The 19,844-nt window shown below is 49.8% G+C and overlaps 1 protein-coding gene across 1 annotated transcript in view; it reads left to right on the forward strand.

The window, feature by feature from the left end:
• The window catches only part of GRIP2 (glutamate receptor interacting protein 2), a 148,839-nt gene extending 134,236 nt beyond the window's left edge, over positions 1–14,603 (forward strand). The window contains exons 20-24 of the mRNA XM_072875909.1: positions 2,377–2,530; positions 5,529–5,649; positions 9,227–9,463; positions 11,186–11,332; positions 14,406–14,603. Of these exons, the coding sequence (XP_072732010.1) occupies positions 2,377–2,530; positions 5,529–5,649; positions 9,227–9,463; positions 11,186–11,332; positions 14,406–14,603 (857 nt within the window). The remainder of the gene's footprint in view (positions 1–2,376; positions 2,531–5,528; positions 5,650–9,226; positions 9,464–11,185; positions 11,333–14,405) is intronic.
• The last annotated feature ends 5,241 nt before the right edge of the window (positions 14,604–19,844 follow it).

Consider the following 19,844-nt stretch of genomic DNA (forward strand, 5'->3'; position numbering starts at 1 on the left):
GTTGGTCTGAAGTCTTAATCTGGGAGTGCAGTTGGGTCTGGAGGCTTCATTAAGGAGGAATCCCCTGGCCTTCATAATGCTGCAATCCTTCTCCATCTAATTGAATGTTAACACAAGTTGGACACTGGATTTAGCAAAGCGAGTGCTTTTACCGGTAAATTGAGAATGAGTAACTGAGCACAGAGCCCTGGGGAGCGGGGCTGATGGCATGTTGCCCAACACCCACAGACTGCACCTTTGCTTCAGGGGCTCTCTCGTCTTCCCTGGCAATTGCATTTGGCTGCACGGTGGTGCGCTGGCTGGGAAGGGAGATGCTGGAGGGCAGGGAGAAGAACACGCAGAGCTGCCCATGGGGTGGGCAGGGAAGGCAGGATGCAGGGGGACCTGGGGCACTCAGAGCCTGGAGATCAGGGTTTACACCCCAAAGGGAGAACCATAGATCGGGCTCTGCAGCCTCGCAGGTTTTAGGTTCATCCCCAGCTTTAGGAAACCTCTGAGGGAAGGGTTGGGCGAGGGAGCTGTGCTGGGCCTGGTGGGAACATGCCACCAGGTGGCTCTGAAGCCCAGGGATCCAGCCCAGCTCCCTGGAAGAAGGAGGTGAAACCGGTGGCACCCAAGTGACAGCCCTGCAGACATACCCCTGCGGACCCCGGCCCCCTGCGCCCAGCCCAGACCTGCTGCCCACCCGCTTATAACAAGGTCCTGAGAAGCTGTTTTGGTTAAAGTAAGAAGAGATGGGAAGAACAACTCCTTTTGGATGACTGAAATGGAAGCAGTACGCAATCCAGAGGGTCTCAGGTTTGGGACCTGGGGAAGGAGGCTCTCGTGGCTCAACGTGACTTAACTCCATTCGAGTTTTCTGACCAGGGACCTGCATCCAGGGACCTTGTTCTGCTCCGGCAGGCAGCGAGCGCTCCTGACTGCTGTAAGATGTTGGCAAGCACTTTTCTGGGGCTCTCTCCAGACCAGTCTAACCTTTAAAAACACACAGAGGAAACGCTCAGCTAAGTGAATTAACAGGCCTTGGCATTTTCAAAGAAAGCGCTGGCGTTGTCTTTGGGTATTTCCAGTCCTCTTAGCTGTTTGGGAGGTCAAGTCTCCCTTAATTATGTGTTTCTCTGTTACCTCTTCCTGTTCGCTTGGCACAGCGTGTGATGGAAGTGTACGAAGTTTCTTGGAAAGGCTGTGAGGGTTTCTCTGAAATGTTGAATTGGCAGCAGGAGGTGGGCAGGGGACTCTGGGAGATTTATTTCCACTGCAGATGGCACTGACACCGCTGAGGAATGCTCTGTTTTGGAAGGTTTCTGTCCAGGCAGCTCCTTGTGAGACCTGGGGATCTTGTGACATGGTAATGTTGGATTTGTGTCTCCGGAGTAAGAAACCACAGTACAGGGGAGTCCTTAAGGGCAGACATAGCAAAACTTGTCTGATTTCATCCTGACAGTCCGTATTGATCTCCTATCAACTGTGATACGGATGAGCCTCCCCTTCTCTCAAGCCAGCAGAGTTTTTCCTCCTGTCCTTGCCTTTCACACACGTCTCTGAAGCAGTTTTCTGTACCTGCACCAGCTGATCCCCAAGGCATGGAAGGGCTCTGCCACCTGTGGGAACTGGCTGGCAGGTCTTGAGATCAGGGCTGGTTCTTCCTGATTTACCACTGCTGAGCACCCTGGAGCTGGTGCCCACCACCAGGTACCCTCAGCACCATCACGCTTGTTCAAGGGAGGCTGTTGTGTCAGGCTGCTCTGGATGCAGGTTTTTTGCTGCTGTCCTTCTATATCCTATTAATTTTTTTTGTGCTATCCATTCAGTCCTAAAGACAGTTGAGAATCTAAATGAAGATTATTTTTTTTTTCTTAATAGAAACCAGGCTTCCAAATCCTTCAAAATTAACGGGGTTGGGCACGCTGAGGGAGGCTTGGCAGCATCTTCTCTTTACCCTTTGAAGGACTCACTGTATTTAAACAGCACAATTTTCTGTTTTCAGCAGCATGATTTCTGTTGGGTTCAGTGTGGAAACAGGAGCCATTAACTAAGGCTGGACCTGGCTGGAGGTAGGACCTGCATCTGTGGGTATGTGTAACCCCAAGTTTGTGGACCCTGGACCCACACCACAAAGCTACTTAGAAGGGGAGAGCAAGGGAGAAATGAGGCACCTTATAACAAGGTCCTGAGACACTTTTTTGGTTAAAGCAAGAAGAGATGGGAAGAACAACTCCTTTTGGATGACTGAAATGGAGGCAGTATGCAATCCAGAGGGCCTCAGGTTTGGGACTTGAGGAAGGAGGCTCTCCTGGCTCAACATGACTTAACTCCATTTGAGTTTTCTGACCAGGTATTACCCTCTCTCTCTCCACCCCCTCTTGCCTTCCCTAGGTACGTACATACCTCAGGCTGCAGGCATAGCCCTCCATCCACACGAATGGAGACACAGCAGGCAAAAGAGCAGTACCCCTCCGGGGGACCCCAGGAAAAACTACCCCTACATGGATGGAAGCTTCAGTGAAGATGACTGGGACAAGCCCAGCAGGTACGGAGGGGTGGGAGGAGGCAGGGAGGCGCATCTGCAAATGTGGGTGTCACTGCACAGGGACAAGGGAGCATGGGAATGTGATGGAGTGGCCAGCAATGTCCCCATCTTGGCATCGGGCAGCCACGGGGAGGGGTGCTGGGGTGATGATCTGCTCTGTCAAACCATCTCCACATTGCCAGGTTACCCCGGGTGTAGCTCTATGGCACCTCTGCCGCGGCCAGGTGACACTTGTGTCTGGAGTTAGGGCGGTCTCAGCTGCATGGACCACAGGTTCTTCCCATGTCTCATACTCCTGCCATGTAAAGGCTGCAGTATTTTCATAGTTTAGGTGTAATAAATAGGCACGGCCAGGGCTGTCCCCTCTTGTGTTGGCCAGACGCTTTTGAGTGAGGATGCAGCTTCACAAGAGCTTGATGCCACGAAGCCAAAAAGGCCAACCAAAGCTCTTGGAGGACCAGTATGAGGTTGCATGTCCAAGTTAAAATCTCCCAAAGCTGTGGCTGGACGTGTCTCTCCCTCACGCTTTGGCCCTTCCAGCACCACAGTGAAAGCCACACCAAGTGAGCATGGTCGAGTTAATCCCCCAGCTCAGCCAGCACGGGGGAAATCCTGCAACACCTCCCGAGCCTGTGGAGGAGCCTGCAGCTGCCCCTCGCTTTGGGTGAAAATCCTGCTGGATCTTCCCTGGCCAGAGGCTGCCCCTTGCTGAGCCATGCACGGTGGAGAAGCCTCGTTGCTTCGTAACGAACCCTCCCCTCGACATCCTCCAGAGTCCCCATAGTTGTGTGTGTCGTGTTGTTACTGTCGGTTCTTTTTTTTTTCTTATTTTTTTCCTTAACTTTTGTTTGTCCAAACAAAACCCTTAGAACATCTCATGGCCATTTCCACCTATTTAAAGATGATCAAACTGGCAGGAAGGCTGGCAGCGGCGGAGACTTTGTTCTTGTTTTGCCTCTCAGTGAGAGCTGGCTCTCAGAGGTCATTGATCCCTCATGGCCCTCCGAGCGAGGCCGCTGACAGCTGAAGTTAGCAAATCTGAGCGCTCGACGCCCCATGTGTCCCTAATGAGGGCTCTGAGCCCTGATGTCAAAGTGCAAGTGAAACAGTTCATGCCGCTGCACCCTTTTTATTAGGGAGAAAAACAAAACGTCTCTAACCCCGGCTGCCTTTAGCCTGGAAAAACCTGCTGACCCAGTGGTGTGAGAGCCCATACTGATTCATCCGCGTCCTGGATGTGTTTGTTATATTGCTGATCTGAGAGGCAAAAAACGGGTAACTGGAAGGGACGTTTGCCTCTTTGGGAACCTGGGAGCAGAGGAAGGAAATGAGTAAGGGGAAAGAATTGAAAATTCCTTTTGGGGGGAAATCTTGGTTTGTTTTTATAAAGTCTTGCTGGGTGTTTTTTTGACCTTTCTGCCTGGTGTAAAGGCTAGTGTCCTTTAAAAGCTGATGAAAGGTAGGGGGTAAATTTAAAATACAATAAGCCATATCAGATACTGCTCTCTCCAGGCAGGCCATGATCCCCCAAGGAGCAAAAGCGTGCGTGCGTGTGTGAGTTTTTGCCTGCTACAGACACCCATTTAAACCAGTTGGATGAAAAGCAAAGCGTATGCCAAAGACTTTGCGGTTAATAGAGATCTGGAAAAAGCTCTATTAATAGCCCAAGGGGTCATTTAATGGCCATTAATATATTTAATGGAGGCCAACCTCTCTCTGACTTGTACTCAAGTAAAATGTTTTGACTTCGCTAAGTGGCTCTGGTGGATGAGCGTCCCTTCCCGTCTGCGACGCTGATGACCATTAAGCCATGTGAGATGCTGCCAGATGTTGCAGAGGTGGAGCCTTGTCCATGCAGCTCCTAATAAGATGCGTAGAAGATGCATTAGGGCTGCTCTAATGTCACTGTCCCCTTGGGGTCTCTCCCCATGACACATTAGTGGGTTTATCGTGACCTTGATTTAATACCGCAGAGAGTTTCCTTCAAGAGGCTCCTGTTAAACTGAGCGCTGACGGTCTGAGTTTTGCACAGAGCCTGGTGTTCAGTAAGCAGTGTCCGGTGTCACCTACTTCTCTGGCTTGTTCAGAGGACTTCAGCATATTTAATTGCTATTTGCTTTAGAAGTCCGAGAATTGAACCTGGCTTGTGGTCAGAGATAAGAGATGCTGAAACTGCCAAGGTGGGAAATTGCAGAACCCCCAGCAAGATGCACATGGTGTTCCCGTTAACGTGTGTTTTTACCAGCTTGAGAGAGGTTCTCTTTATCCTTCTTCTCTGTTATAGATAGAACTGGTGGCCGTCTTTACATGGCTGTAAGTGCCATGAGTGTTATATAGCAAAAAAAAAAAAGAAAAGAGAGACCTCCTGAAAGTAACAGCTCAGTTCCCTGGCCATCCCAAAGCAAATGAAACTTGGTTTGTATGGGTTATACACGACGCTGTCGATACTGCTGGCTGTGGTGTGCGTTGGCTTGTCCGGCCCAGGACAATCATTTTTATATACATCTTTGCATTATTTACTCTCATAGAGACCTAATGTATTTATCATTTTCTCACCATGTCTGTTACCCTCTGTGTTTTTCTCTCTCTTCTCAGGTGTTCTGTGTCTCAGATCTGAGCTCTATCCCATCAGCCTTTGTACTAACAGTCTCTGAGGCTCCTGGTTTACCCATAACGCATCCTTTTTTCTTTCACTTCTCTATTTCACCAAAACGTCTTCCTAAACCTACAATCTTCCTACAGGCACTTTTTAATTTACCCTTTGAACTTTGACATTACTACACCAACTTAATTCTTCCTTTGAAGGACGCTTGCCCCGTTAGTAAATGCATGGAGGTCTCGTATTCGGACTCTTGTCTGAAAAGTTCATATTGTTTGCTTTTGTATATGAAGACTCTTCAAGTCTCTGCTTTTACTGGTGAGACACTTGCTGTAGCCTCGCGGCTTTCATCCCGCTGCAGAAGAGTGCTGACAATGTTTGGTTCCTACGTTACAACAGATACCCCAACCGCCAAAATGGCCTTGAGACCACTCACGAGGATAGTTTTTGGCGTGTTTTTGGAGAAGCTTTGGAGGATTTGGAAACATGCGGCCAGTCTGAACTTTTGAGGGAGATTGAGGTAAATCACTTTCCGAATTTGCTGCTGATCTGACTGTTTTGCTCTTGCCGTAAATGTTAGACTATTTCCTCAGGTCTGTTAATTGCCCGTAGCATCCCTGTGCTGCCAGTGGTGTGAAGAAGGGTTGGAGTTTAATCCACATCAGTGTTTGTGCTAATGGGTAACTGTGTCTAATAAGACAGTTGCTTGCGTGCACTTTTTCCCTGACCCAATCACTTACCCACCAGGAAGTCCACGCTCTTTTTGCCAACCGTTGCTGGCCAACAATCTTCACGTGACTGTTGGCAAACCTTCCCTATCAAACAGTAAAGTCTCTGCTTGGAAAGATATTGTCTGTCCAAAGCACTTAAAGGCCAAGCAAAAGGAGCCCCCAATAACCCCATTGGGACTGAAGCCTTGGCTTACTTCAAATGTAGACGGACCCAACATATATTTTGCATTCAGCTGTCACTCTGCCGGAAACTGTTTCAGTGAAATAGGTAATTGGAAGCTTTTCAGCCAGCCTTCCCCATGGAAAAATCTGAGAAAGTAATTGCTTCCTGCAGAAATAAAGGTGTTTCCTCTCTTCACAAACTACTTTCTCTTTTCTTTATCCAAAATGCTTTGAAGGTCATGTTATTGTGTCCGGTTATAGGATGGGGAGCCTGGATTTCTGAGCTGTGGGATGCAAATAATGGCCTCCCACGAGACCATCGAGCAGCGGGAAGCAAACCTGCCCGGCACGATGGGACCCGTGCTGCTCCCCTCCCCGATTCAGCTCCCGCAGCCCACGAAGAGGAGTGGGACCCCACGAACTCCTCTCCCCCTGCCTTCTGGGTGCAGAGGACTGGGGAGAGCTCGCTGGGTCATGCCCTCCATCACGCCCAGTGGGACTGGTTTTATGCCCAGTTGCATATAGCCTAGGCTTCAGAGAGAAAAGGCAATTTCTGAATAATTGGAGGTGGAGAAGGAAAGTCCTGTTTTGGTCTGTATGTGAAAATATTGGTGACAAGGGACTTACTAATTGTTCTTTCCTCCTTGATCCTTAGCAACTGTAAGTAGGGGAGGAAGTCTCAATTAAATTTATTGTGCTGAAGCACAAAACGGTGTATTTATTATCTTAACTCCTTAAGAAAATGCTGACTTAAAAAAAAAAAAACAAAACAAACAACCCCCCCAGCCCCCACAAACTGTGACTTCTTCCCTTGATCACTTATCTCCTGGACCTGAATGTATTTAGAAATGAGCTTAGGCAGCCGCTATCAACCTTTCTGAACTGTTGTTGACTACTTAAGAAAAAGTACCCCTCTGAAATGATGCATAGATGTTTCTCTTCTGCATAATGGCTGGCATCTAAATGTAAAAAAGGGATTTGCTGGGCTACTGTGAAATGTCAGGACAGAGAAAATATCTTTCTGCCCAATCCTTTTCCTTTTCCAGGGATCTGTGGTGCAGGGATGCGTGGGCTTTGGATTCATGCTGTTTTAAGGCTTTGGAGCTTTGAGAGTTATAGCAATGCTTTGAAAAATGTAAAGAAATGTTACAAAAAGCTGAGGGCCTCTAGGGTTTCAGTGTATTTAGCACATTTCTAGAATATTTTGGAAAGTTCTGGGGACAAAAGGAAAGTGCTGTGTTTTTAGCAGAAGTCTGATGGGTTTCAACTCCCCTTTTATTGAATCCAACATACCACTGATCTGTTCCTCCCTCTCCGTGTGCCCACCCTTCCTGAGGTGTGGTGTGGGATGTGCAATGCTCATTGGGGCTTTTGCTGTATCACAGGTTTCTAAGCCCCAGCTCCTGCCTTCCTGTGATTTCATGACAGTCACAGATATTTTTTTTTTAATTTTTTTTTTAAATTTGGCCCTTCATGCTCCACATTTGAAGCTCCACATTGAAGTCAGGCAAGATGACCCAAGATAGCCTGGAAGCGGGTTCACACACAGTAGCAATCCCCTCCCAGACTACATGGTATGGGTAGAAACAGGCTTTTTCCAGTATGTCTAGTGGAGCGTGTGTCCCTGCTTTGCTTTGAGGGCAACCAAGACACGGGAAAAACAATGTGGGGCAGCCACAGGCTGGGGAAGTCTGGAATTGCCCTTTCTGCTGCTTGCACTTAATGCAAAGCACCTAGCAAATTGCTTATGATGCTGCAAGGAGTATTTAAATACCTTGAAGACAGAGGAGGAGTGGAATGCTGTAGGAACAGCATGCTGTTGGGTACTGGCTGGTTTAGGTATGAGGGAGGGCACGAGGGCGGACAGTAGCACGACGTGCACAGACTTTCTGTTCTCCTCCCTGGCTCTGCAATGCTGGTGTCGGTAGAGGATGGCACAGCGTCCTGGGGGGGTATTGAGGTTGCTTGAGGTCAGTGAACAAACGTACCCTGGTTGGCAGTACCGCTGTTTGTTAATCTGCGTTTCAAGTATGTGGTAACTCAACGTCCTTCCAGCGTGTAGCAGGTATTTGAGTTTTGTCCAAACTCGAGCTTCATTTTTGTGTGAAGACCTGAAAAGTGCAAAGCAAAAAGGTTTTCTGTATTTTATCTATCCCTATTTGGGATAACGTGGGGAGTGCTGGCATTTTCATACTGCCACCAGAATTCGCTTTATTTGCCTTTGTTCCTGTTTGGAGCAAAGAGCTGGAGGGCCTTGATTAGAGATTTAGGCAGATGATATTTCCCCTGTGCACAGGAGCAATTGCTCTTTGACTTGCCATGTTTAGTATTGCTGAATTTTGCTATCTGCTCCCTACCTTTCCTTTTCATTCTTCTACCTTTTGACATTTAATGGGACTGCAGACCCTTGGAGCCTGAACTTTAAAATGACAGTTTTCATTATGCTATTTAAATGGACTCTATGACCTGGAGCCAGTTGAGGATCCACAGACTGGATTCTTGACTCCTTCGTTAGCTTTGATCAATGTAATCTCATTAGTGAAAAGTATTGCCAAATGGAGTAGAATCTACTTAGGGGCATCTTTTAATGGATGCTATCAAGGATGACCAGGCTTAAATACTACTTAATTTCATATTTTTAACTCAGTTTTGCTCGGTGACGGCTCCCATTTACTGACAGATAAAATCCTAATTTCTCTGCTGAATTGGCCTCAGCGGAGTCCCAGGTATTGACTTCCCTGGGCCATTGCCAGCACTGTGCAATGCTGATGGTGAGCTGCAGCCTGCAGGGGTAGGCTGGAGAGTCCAGCAGACACCGGTTCCTCTGGGAGCCCCCTGAGACTGGGATGTTCATCCTTCTTGACTATGAAGAAGGTTCTTGCACAAGATGAGGCCTGCCTGGCCCTGTTTGTATAGAAGAGGTCATAAAAAAATAAGGAGATGCTTCACAAATGCTTGCTTCTGAGATAAAGCTCCATGTTGGGGTGGGAGGGCAGGCAGCAGGTCAGTGATAGACCTGGCAGCAGGCTCCTGAGGTCTGGAAATGGCTTTTATAGCTAACTGGAAGAGCTTCTTGGTAGTTACTTTTCTGATTAATGAGAACAATGGTGTCCCCCGTTGTTGTCTGTGCCACTTTTGTTGCTGCGTGGTCCATCTCTTCCTGCTGCCAGCTCAGCGGAGTGACTTTGTGTCCTCACCCTACAGGCATCCATCATGACGGGGAGCGTGCACAACCTGGGCCTGGAGGGCAGCAAGCTGCTCCTGGACTCCGTCAACCCATCGGGACGGAGCCCATTGAGGAAAGCAAACTCCAGCTGTGATGATGGACAGACCGAGGGCAGCAGCTCCCCTGCCAAGAAGAACGAGAGGAACCTGGACATGAAGAAGATCGAGAAGGAGATGCAGGAAATCATGTCCCCTACCCCCCTTGAGTTTCACAAGGTCTGTGTTGCCAAGGGTTGGCTGTGGCACTGCGGTACCTCGATGGTTAAAGCTGTAGAAGCTTTGCAACCTTGTAGAAAATCTCCTTTGTTCAGAGGGACTCCCAGAAAATGTTCCTTGTTAAAGATGGCCCCCACCAAGATCTGCAGCAGAGGTTTCCAGAGGGTCAGATGAGGAGGAAGGGGCCCCTTCAGAAGAGTAACGGGATTTAGCTGCCGTGCTTCAGCAGGGTTCAAACCTGTGCTTTGCCGTTTCCCTTTATTCTATGAGATTTCCAGGTCCTTGTGTTCTGGAGTTCAATAATTGGTGCTACAGATACAGGCGAGAGAGCTCAAAGTACGGCCCCGTGGAGACCCATCAACCCTTTTCCAGTGGCATGCTCCACTCAGTAGGCCACTTTTCTTATAAAAAATAACTTATAACAACTTAAAACCAACTTATTTTCCCTCCCCTTCCACTCTACCCCCAGCCTTTCCTGAAGGGGTGCAAATGGTAGGACTTCAGTGATGGGATACTTGTTTGAATTCAGTACCCAGCTGAATGTAGCCAGTTTAAGCATGGTGTAAGGCAAAGGTAATTAGAAGAAGTAATTAACTGTAGAAGCTGCTGATGCAGAATGCAAGCAGGGAAGGGAGCTGGAGAGGTTTCAAAAAATTTGATTGCCTTTTTCTTTCCTAGTGTGACTTTAGAACGAAACCTGCAGTTACGGTAGCTGGAAAAAACAACTTTTTCACATTTGATCTGCTCTCGTCCTTCAGGGCATGGCAAATGTGTTTTTAAATAAAACTCCTTTGTACCTGAAGGAGGAGAGCTGTGTAATTAGGCATGTTATAGGGTGACTCTTCATTCTGCTGGAGCATCTGGTGTTGGCTGTGTTTGGAGATGAGGCTGAGGCCAGGTGTGTCATCCTGGGCACTGTTCTTCCCAAGGACCGCACATCCGTGAAGCTCATCCAGCCAAGAATGAGGTGATGGAGTTAGAGCCTCACTGTAGAGATGCACCTCCCAGTTCATGGGAGGCAAAGGGAGATTTTGGTAGTGTTGGGGAATCAGTTGTCCCTGGCTCCCATGGCAAGATACACTTCCAGCAGTGCACCCCTCCTTTAGAGGAGGCCAAAGCATGATGTGCTGAAGGGAAGGGTGATGAGGTTACCCATTTCTTGTCCTCAGTACGTCAGCACTTATTGATATGAATTTTCTGAAAAGAACTCGTGAATAATATGGAGAAATTTAGATGTTCCTGCTGAGTGATGTATTAAAAATGAGCTGTCTTCACATTTGACACACTACATTGAAAATTCCCTGTGAACACGTTGATTTTTCATGTGCTGGTCTGGCATACACAGAGGATGCACAGCGTAACCTGGGAAAGCGATGCTCCATTAATAACACTTGCTTTGTTGCTCTTTGGGTGAAATACAGCAGCTGTCTGTATTACGCTGCTTGCGTTTCCTTCCACGTCCAAGGGAGAGGGACCGTCGTGTGGTTGGTTATATGCCAGTCACCAAAGCGCTTGTCCATGCGAGCTACTTAAGCTGATGGTGTCTGGTAAATAAGGCTCAATCTGTATTAGCTGCCCAGGCTACGAAAAACCTGCCCAGGAGACCCAGAGCAGAATTGCTGTAGGTCCACACACGCTACCTATGCTTTTCCTGTCCTGCCAACCCTGTACATCTCCTGCCTCTGCTGCATTAAAACGTGTGTTCTGTTTCTGCCCCTCCAGATGACACTCCACAAAGACCCGGAGAGCGAAGACTTTGGATTCAGTGTGTCAGACGGCCTGTTAGAAAAAGGTGTCTATGTAAATATGGTCCGTCCGGATGGGCCAGCAGATCAGTGTGGCCTCAAGCCATATGACAGAGTGCTTCAGGTAATAAATGCAAAATGCAGTTCTGGAGGCTGGGACGGAGTGAATGAGTGGCTGAGAGGAAGAGAGAAGTGAGACCCATCCATGGCAACACTAACTTTAATGAAAGGTAATAGTTAGCCAACTAGGTGAGCACTTAGCCACCAAGCGCTCAATGAGACCTGTGTTTTATAATGAGAAATCACTAGGTAGTACCCCTAGGTTACACCTATTCCAGCACACAGCCAGCCTGGCACTGGCCTTTTTGAGCTCGGGCAGCTCAAGACAACCAAAAAGCTGTGTTGCTTCCCCCTCTCACCCTCAGCCCTTTTCCTATCACGTAAGAGGGTGATTTTTGGATGAACTAGATGGTGTTGACCAATACATGTTCCTGCAAAGCCCCACGTGGAGTTAAGCGGTGATCGTGAAGTTCTGTGCATGCCTTTGACAACTAAAAGAGTTTTCTAGGAAACACATCCCTCAAGCAAAGTGTTTTTCGTCGATATTTTTCTTTGAAATATACTTGATCTGAAATAGCTGATGCAGAAACAGAGTAAAAACTCAGGTCAAAAGCACAGCCTGTAATAAATGTGACCTGGGTATGTCGGACTACCAGAGGGACAGTAAGAGCACGGTGAGTTTTGGAGATTGGAGAGGAGCTTTATATGAATGAAAACCAACTACTTTACCTTCGGGGCAACTCAAACAGCAACCGAGAAAGTGCAACCCCAATGGAAAAATTGCCACCATTTGGAAATGCAGATATTGTGACCATATTTGGAAACACTCAGAAAGATGTTTAGTTTTACTAATTTCTAGGCGGGGGTTGTTAGCAGTAGGATTAGAGCCAATATATTATGTACTTCAGGTACCTGGAGAACTGGCAGCGCTGTGGGGAACCTTGTTTAAGCTTGTTACGGTCTCTAGCCAGTTGGCTGCTATACAATTATTCCTTCTCGGCTTCAAATAAAAGATGGTGCAAGAATGAACAAGAAGCTAATTAGGCTCTGGGCTGCCTTTCTGTTGAATGTTGGACGTGTCGCTTTTTGCGAGTGCCAAGTGCTCTGGGAGGTGTGCCCGAAATCCTAAACAGAGCGGCGTGGAGACTTTCGACATCCCCCTTCCACATGCTGCGCCGCATGGCTTTACACCTACAAGACGACGAGGCGATTGCCGTCGCGTTGACGTGTGGAGTTGTGAATGAGGGATTGCAGACCTGCTACAGGCAACTCTCGGCAAGAAGTACAGAGATGCATTGCTGAGGATGCTTCACAGCACTGCTGATTATGGGCATGATGATGTGCCTGAAGGCCAGCAAAACACCTCGTCCCTGCCGTAACAGACCCTCTGCCTCTCGGCTGGATGGATTAGCTGGAGCACAGCGTTGCGCTAATGGCACTTCTGCACTGGAACTGCCTGGCTGGCATAGAGCAAAAGCAGAGCAAGCTCCTGGCTTATCTCTCCTTGTCCATGTGTGGTCTAGAAATTGCCCTTAGTTACTACACTGTAAGGAGCAGTATTGGGGTCAACTGTGTGGACACCAGCTAGGGCAGGGGGACACTGCTGCTGTCACAGAGCCCAGCTCCGTGGGCATGCGTTAATGCTGGGAAAGGGTTTTGGATGGAAGGGTTGCATGGACTCATCCAGCCCTTACCCAGAGAAAGAAGCAACGCCTGGCCCCAGGGGTTATGTTCGCTCCAAAGGTGGGTGGGAAATTCCTTTCTCCCTTCCCGGCTTCCCCTCCCCGTGCCGTTTGCCAGCCCCTTCCATCCCGAAGCTGTTGTGGCACCAAGCCCAGGTGCTCTGGTAGCTGTAGGCAAGAGAGCTGGGGTGGTTCTTGCAGGTCACCTGGCCTAGAAATGTGCTTGCAGGTCTGCAAGAGACAGCAGTAAAAGTGCTTTCACTGCTGAATCCTGCAGAGAGAATTTGCAGCCGCCTTCTGAGCCCACGTGAAATGCATCCAGACCTCTCTGAAATGAAGGATGTACATGGAGAGAGGAGAAGCAAAAACTGTTTGGTATAGTTTCAGTTTGCTGCTGGCTGAGCTGGAAACCTGTTGGCAGAAGCCTCAGGGTCAGAGCTGTATTTGGTTTTGTCCTGGTTTCAGCTGGGATAGAGTTAATTTTCTTCCCAGTATCTGGTATAGTGCTGTGGTTGGATTTGGTAGGACAATAATGTTGATAACACACTGATGGTTTAGTTGTTGCTGAGCAGTGCTTACACTGGTCAAGCACTTTTCAGCTTCCCATGCTCTGCCGGGCGCACAAGAAGCTGGGAGGGAGCACAGCCAGGACAGCTGACCCCAACTGGCCCAAGGGCTATTCCATACCATACGGCGTCATGCTCAGTATAGAAACTGGGGGGAGTTGGCTGGGGAGCAGCGATCGCTGCTCGGGGACGGGCTGGGCATTGGTCGGTGGGTGGTGAGCGGTTGCAGCACTTGTTTTTCCTGGGTTTTGTTCCTCTCTCTCTTTTATTGTTTTCCTTTTCACCACAATTTTTTAAATTATTATTATTATTTATTTATTATTTTATTTCAGTTGTTAAACTGTTCTTACCTCAACCCACAAGTTTTCTTACTTTTGCCCTTCCAGTTCTCTCCCCCATCCCGCCGTGGGGGAGTGAGCGAGCGGCTGGGGGGGGCTTAGTTGATGGTTGGGGTTAAACCATGACAGTTTTCTAGGTGCTGAATACCCCACATCACAGACTTAAGGCCAGTAAAAGCCATGATGGCAAAAAAATAATGGAAAATGGCAACCTTTTTCCTGCAGGCTTGAACTGGAGAATTGGTTTTGGGCCCTGCAGTGTTTAATATTTGTAATACTGCCCCAGACACTGGGGGTCAGGGTTTATGCCTGACCCAGACTTTTTTTCCCCTTCCTATACCAGTTATTGCATCGTTTCTCAGCTAAGCAAGGGTGTGCTCAGCTTGAAGGGGTGCCCCTGCTCTGCTCCGCTGTGAACCTGGAATCAGGGACCCCCAAGAGCTGTGTGTTTTCACAGGTGTGGGTTTAGCACCGGCCTTGCATTTTCTGACTAACAAACGTGGTCTTTCTGTTGTTCCTCCCCATGGCATGTCCTAACTCCATCCTGGCAGGTAAACCGCATCCGAACGAGGGACTTTGACTGCTGTCTGGCTGTTCCCCTGATTTCGGAGGCTGGAGATAAGCTGGACCTGGTGATCAGCCGAAACCCCTTGGCACTGGCTTCCAACGCTCCCCTGGAGGGGAACGGAGAGTTGCCAGCACAGGTGGCCCGTGGCTCCGAGGTCAAGGTGAGCGTCCAGACGCTCTGAGCAGCAGGAGCAGAGCAGACGGTGCCCAGGGCCTCTGCTGAGCCGTTGTGGTATTTGGGGTGTTTTTCCTGTTTTTTGCACTGGTATTTGTAAATGCTGTGTGTACCATAACCTGCAAGTGGGGAGGTGGGTCTTCAGTTGAACTGCCGCCTGTAGACTGCCAAATATTGCTGGGAAGGTCGGAGCTGGATGCCCATCTCGGGCCGTGGGCAGCGTCGGCGATGGGACGAGCTGCCGACGGGAGGAAGGAGCATCCACAGCCATCCCCCGTGACAGGGCATCTCCCTGCGCCCCAGCCGTCGGGGTGCGCGGGGTCCTGCCTCCGACACCCTCCTCACCCTGAAGGCCTTGGCCATCCTATAAACATACATGGTGCTATTATGTTTCTTATTTGCTCGGTTAATCGCATACAGCAAGACTGAAATGCCTTTCCTTTTCTGTTGTGCCCAGCTCCATCCTTTAAACACTCCTGATAAATGAATTTCCGCAGCCCCTTGCACTCCTGGTGCAGTGCTGTGGAGAGCCCTGTTGAAAAGACATTTCAAAGCGTGCTTGAGAGTGGCTAGATGCAATTCTTGTTCAAAAATTGGTATTTGCAGCTGCCTCCTGCCAGCCCCATCCACGCTCTCCTGCCAGGGCTGGCTCGCCCTGCGGTGGGATGAGGCACCTCGTCTCGCCATCGGTTCCCGTGAGCAATGTGGTTACCTGTGCTGGAGTAGTTATTACAGAGCAGAAGGCCGTACCCATGGCTAAAGGCCTTGAATACCTGCCCAAATCCCCGGCCACCTTGTTCGTCTGGGCTTTATGGAGATCTCTTGCTTGCAAACCTGGCCTGTGCCCGCAAGTAAATAGCAGAATAGCAATCTTCCCAGGGCTGTCCCTGGTGTTTTGAATTAATAACGCCTTGTCGTCTCCTGTCAGGCGGTGGCATGAGAAGCCCTTCGGTAGATGGAGGTTGTGTGTCCTGTGTCCCGCGTGGGCTGGGCAGTGTGTGTGCCCGCGTGGGTTCGCCTGCTCGCCCCTGGTCCACTTGCCTTGGCCTGTCGCTAGCCTCTCCGTGGCTTTGCAAGCATGACGCCCCGCGGTCACTTCCCTCCCTCCCCAGAGCCCCCAGCCCCGCGGGGAAGAGGGGCTGCAATGTTTGCATCGCTTTCCTCATCCGCCTGCCGTGTTTCACGTATTAGCACTTTACGATGATGTTCATGTCCTGGCGGTGGTGTGAGCCTGGCATTGCTCGGGAAGGCTCGGGCACGGCGGAGACGAGGAGCTCACTCGGTTGGGGACCCACAGCCCCGGCACCCACCACCCCCATTCCCCGCTCTCCCTTTTGGTTCCTCCATCACCGGTGTGCGGGTGGTGCGCGCGGGGTGTCGGGCGGGTGTATGCCGCACGTTTGTCGCTTTGCTGAGCCAGGACTTGTCCCCCCACCACCCGTCCCCGAGCCACTTTGCGACTGTCCCTCCGCGATAGTGCCACGTATCAGGGTGTTTCTTTGAGACACGTGTCTGGCCCCATCCAGCTATTTGTTGTTGTAGCCATTTTCTCTTCGAGTATGCAATATCCCATACTATTGCTGCCACAACTAGATAATGTGCCATAATTGATACTGTGGAGCATTGACAGTGCAGCCGGAAGTGTTTTTATATGCAATATTATGAGCAGTGGAAGCTCACTGGGGCTTCTCATAGGTTTTTAATGAAGACTTTTATTAAAGGCTTTAAAAAAAAACAAAAAGGAAGAAAAACTTGGTCCTTGTATCCCTTCCTATGCATTTTGAATGATATGAAGATAAAATGCATTACTTAAATGTGTATTTTTATCCATATATTAGAGTGTATTCCTTGTAAAGTATTTTTATATGCTAATTTTCTTATGTATCTATGAAAGCACAATATTTAAAACTACAGCATTTCAAAGAATATTTTAGTCCTGTTTTGGACCTATTTGTAAATCTCTGTATTTAAATGGGATTGCAATGACTTTGACTTTTTTTTTTTAAATTAAATAAAAGCAAATGAAATGCGTTTGTTTGGGTTTGTGTCTCTTTCTGCTGGAGGATGATAGTGAGGCAACACTCTGCTTCCAGCTCTATTTTAACTTGCCAGAGGACCCCCAGTTAAGAGAGAACTCGAAGGACAAGGGGCTGGGCACACAGGGGGTTTGCTGCGGGGCCACTGCTTGTAGGGCTACCAGCGTGGGGCTGGGCTTGTCCCTTGCCACTGTCCAGCAGTGGGAACTGGGGCCAGGCGCTTCCCTCCCCGTGGACACGGAGGCACTTTTGCCGCAGCTCTTAGTGATAAGAGCTGGAGATGACTCTGCACGTGGTTACGCCATCGCTTGCAGCTTCACTTGGCCACACCGGAAATCTTGGTGGGTTAAACCTTGGCTACTTCATAACAAAACACCGATGCAGCAAGCATGTGGTGGCCGTGCCGTGGCCCTGGCAGTGTTTGCAAAGCTACGGTTAATCCCTGGGGATGGGTTAGGAAAGCCGCTGCAGGATGATGTGCCGGCAGGAGGTGGCCTGTCCGGTGCTCAGCACCCTGCAGCTGCAGTGGGGTGCCTTGGGGGGCCGCACTGTGGTAGCCAAATCATCCCACCTCTGAAAACACATGTCCAAAGAGACGACTGCCACGAACCCAGAACATGGTTCCTTGTGTCCCTACGTTGAGGATTTCTTCCCTTTGCGCTCAGAAGGGGGTTTGGGGCACCTCTGCGCTCCCGGCATGGGCAGCGCAGGCTGGGATGCTCCCCAGGTGAGGCCATAGGGAATCTCTGCTCACTGGCAAGGAAAGGGCGAGCTGGGGTTTGCAACCCTTCGTGGCCAAGTGGGTAATGCAGGAAGTTTTGGAGGTCTGAGCATGGTATGGAAACGCTCCTGATTAGACTTGGGGAATCATTGCCATGTAAACAAGCCTTGTCTGTCATCTCTGGCCGTCCTCCTGGGGTGCAGGCTTCAGAAGAAGGCCTTTCACACGTTTGGCACCGGGGACTTGCCAAAGCCGCATGGAGCCAGCCGAGGTGCTGGGGCGATGGTAGGTTTGAGAGCCTGTGCAACGTGACCGATGGGGTTTCGGTGTGTACACCAGGTACAAGGTTAGCACGGTGCTGCTCCCTGTGTGGGGTGTGCTGCTGGTCGCCTCGGTGGGCAGCGGATCCTCCTGCTAATGTCACCTTGTGTCCCATGGACCTCAGCTGAGGGAGCTGGCCACAGCCATGGGCAGGGGATGGCCGCCCATGGCAGGTACATGGAGCCCTTCAGCAGCAGCGGTCATGCTTTCACCCCAGCCGGCAACTCAGCCCCACGCAGCCGCTCGCTCACTCCTCCCCAGTGGGATGGGGGAGACAATCAGAAAGGTAAAAGTGAGAAAAATCGTGGGTTGAGATAAAGACAGTTTAATAGGGAAAGCAAAAGCCACACACGCAAGCAAAGCAAAGCAAGGAATTCATTCGCTCCTTCCCGTGGGCAGGCAGGTGTTCAGCCATGTCCAGGACAGCAGGGCTCCATCACGCGTAACGGTTACTGGGGAAGACAAACGCCATCACTCCGAACGTCCCCCCCTTCCTCCTTCTTCCCCAGCTTTATATGCTGAGCACGACGCCATATGGTCTGGAATGTCCCTTTGGCCAGTTGGGGTCAGCTGTCCCAGCCGTGTCCCCTCCCAGCTTCTTGTGCCCCCCCAGCCCACTCGCTGGTGCGGTGGGGTGAGGAGCAGCAAAGAACCTTGACTCTGTGTCAGCACTGCTCAGCAGCAACGAAAACACCTCTGTGTTATCAACCCTGTTTCCAGCACAAATCCAAAACCCAGCCCCATACTAGCTACTGTGGAGAAAATTAACTCTACCCCAGCCAAAACCAGCACAGCAGCTCATGGTGCTTTGTGGCTTTTAAAATTATTTTTTAATTTATTTTATTTTAACCTGAGACACATTGCAATTGCTGTCTGTGCCGGTATCAGGCTGCTCAGCCCAGGCATTGCAGGCTTTGGTGATAGGAGGAGAAATCCCTGCCAAAGTCCTCAAATCTCACCCAGCAAAATAACCAACCGAGCCAAAAAAACCTGCAAAGGGAGAGAGCTGTGGGGTAATCCTGGGCATGGGGTGCTGGAGCCTCAGCAACGATTAGGGTCTGATGCACAAATGCTGAGCAGCTTTACTTCTCACAAATAGTAGCCACCTACATGCTGGTTTTTTCTTTCCCTACCTTGAATCAGGACTTAAGGAAAGGCCTCTCTGGTTTAACCTTCATCTGCTTGACTGAAGAGGCCATCAGCAAGCCTTAAATGACCAGTCCCATACACCAGGAAAATGAATGTTGGTGGGTTTTTTTTCCTTTCTTTTTCTTCCTGTTGGGTTTTTCTAACGTATTTGAACCCCCACGGTAGTGGTGCCATGCAGCCCAGGTGGCACAGACAGCGGCGGGCAATGCCCTGGGATGGGCTGAGTCGGGGTGGCTGAGCCCAACGGCAGGAGCCCCCCAGCAGTAACTGATAAAGCTGCGCTCATCGCCCGGTGCCCCTGTGAAGGGGCCAAGGAAAGCTGGGGTCTGCAGGGACAGGCTTGTGAGGACATCACCACTCTATTTTCAAAGAAAGAAAAGAAAAAAGAGGGAAAATGGAGGGGGCGGGGGGGGGGGAAGGCTACTTTCTCATGGCTTTGTAAGACTTGGCACATGCCCAACTCCACTTAATGAAGAGTTGGGCAGGGGAAAATAAAGTACCAGTGAAGTGAAGAGTGAACCGAGGTGGGTTGGGACCAGCACCGACCCTTCTTCGTGTTCAGCTGAAGCCATCGTTGAGGGGGAAAAAAAAAAAAAAAAAAAAAGCCCAACAAACCAAACTGCTGTTGATGACCCAGGGGTGTTTTAGCTCTTGCTGGGCACTGCTGACACAGTCACGGCCTTTGCTGCTCCCCACCCCACGCCACCCCACCAGCGAGGAGGCTGGGGGGGCACAAGAAGCTGGGAGGGGACACGGCTGGGACAGCTGACCCCAAGTGCCCAAAGGGACATCCCACACCCTGCGATGGTGTGCTCAGCAATGACCTGGGGAGGGCGGAGGTGGGCAGGGGTGGCCATTCCGCGGGGACTGGCTGGACATTGGTTGGTTAGTGGCGTGGAATTGTTTTCTTTTGCATCACTTGCTTTTCTTGGTTTTGGTATTTTTTCCTCTTTGGTGTGGGTTTTTTAATTATTATTTTCCTCCCCTTTTAATTATTAAACTGTCTGTATCCCAACCCATG

The sequence above is a fragment of the Ciconia boyciana genome, chromosome 11, assembly GCF_034638445.1.
Source record: "Ciconia boyciana chromosome 11, ASM3463844v1, whole genome shotgun sequence".
NCBI lineage: Eukaryota > Metazoa > Chordata > Aves > Ciconiiformes > Ciconiidae > Ciconia > Ciconia boyciana.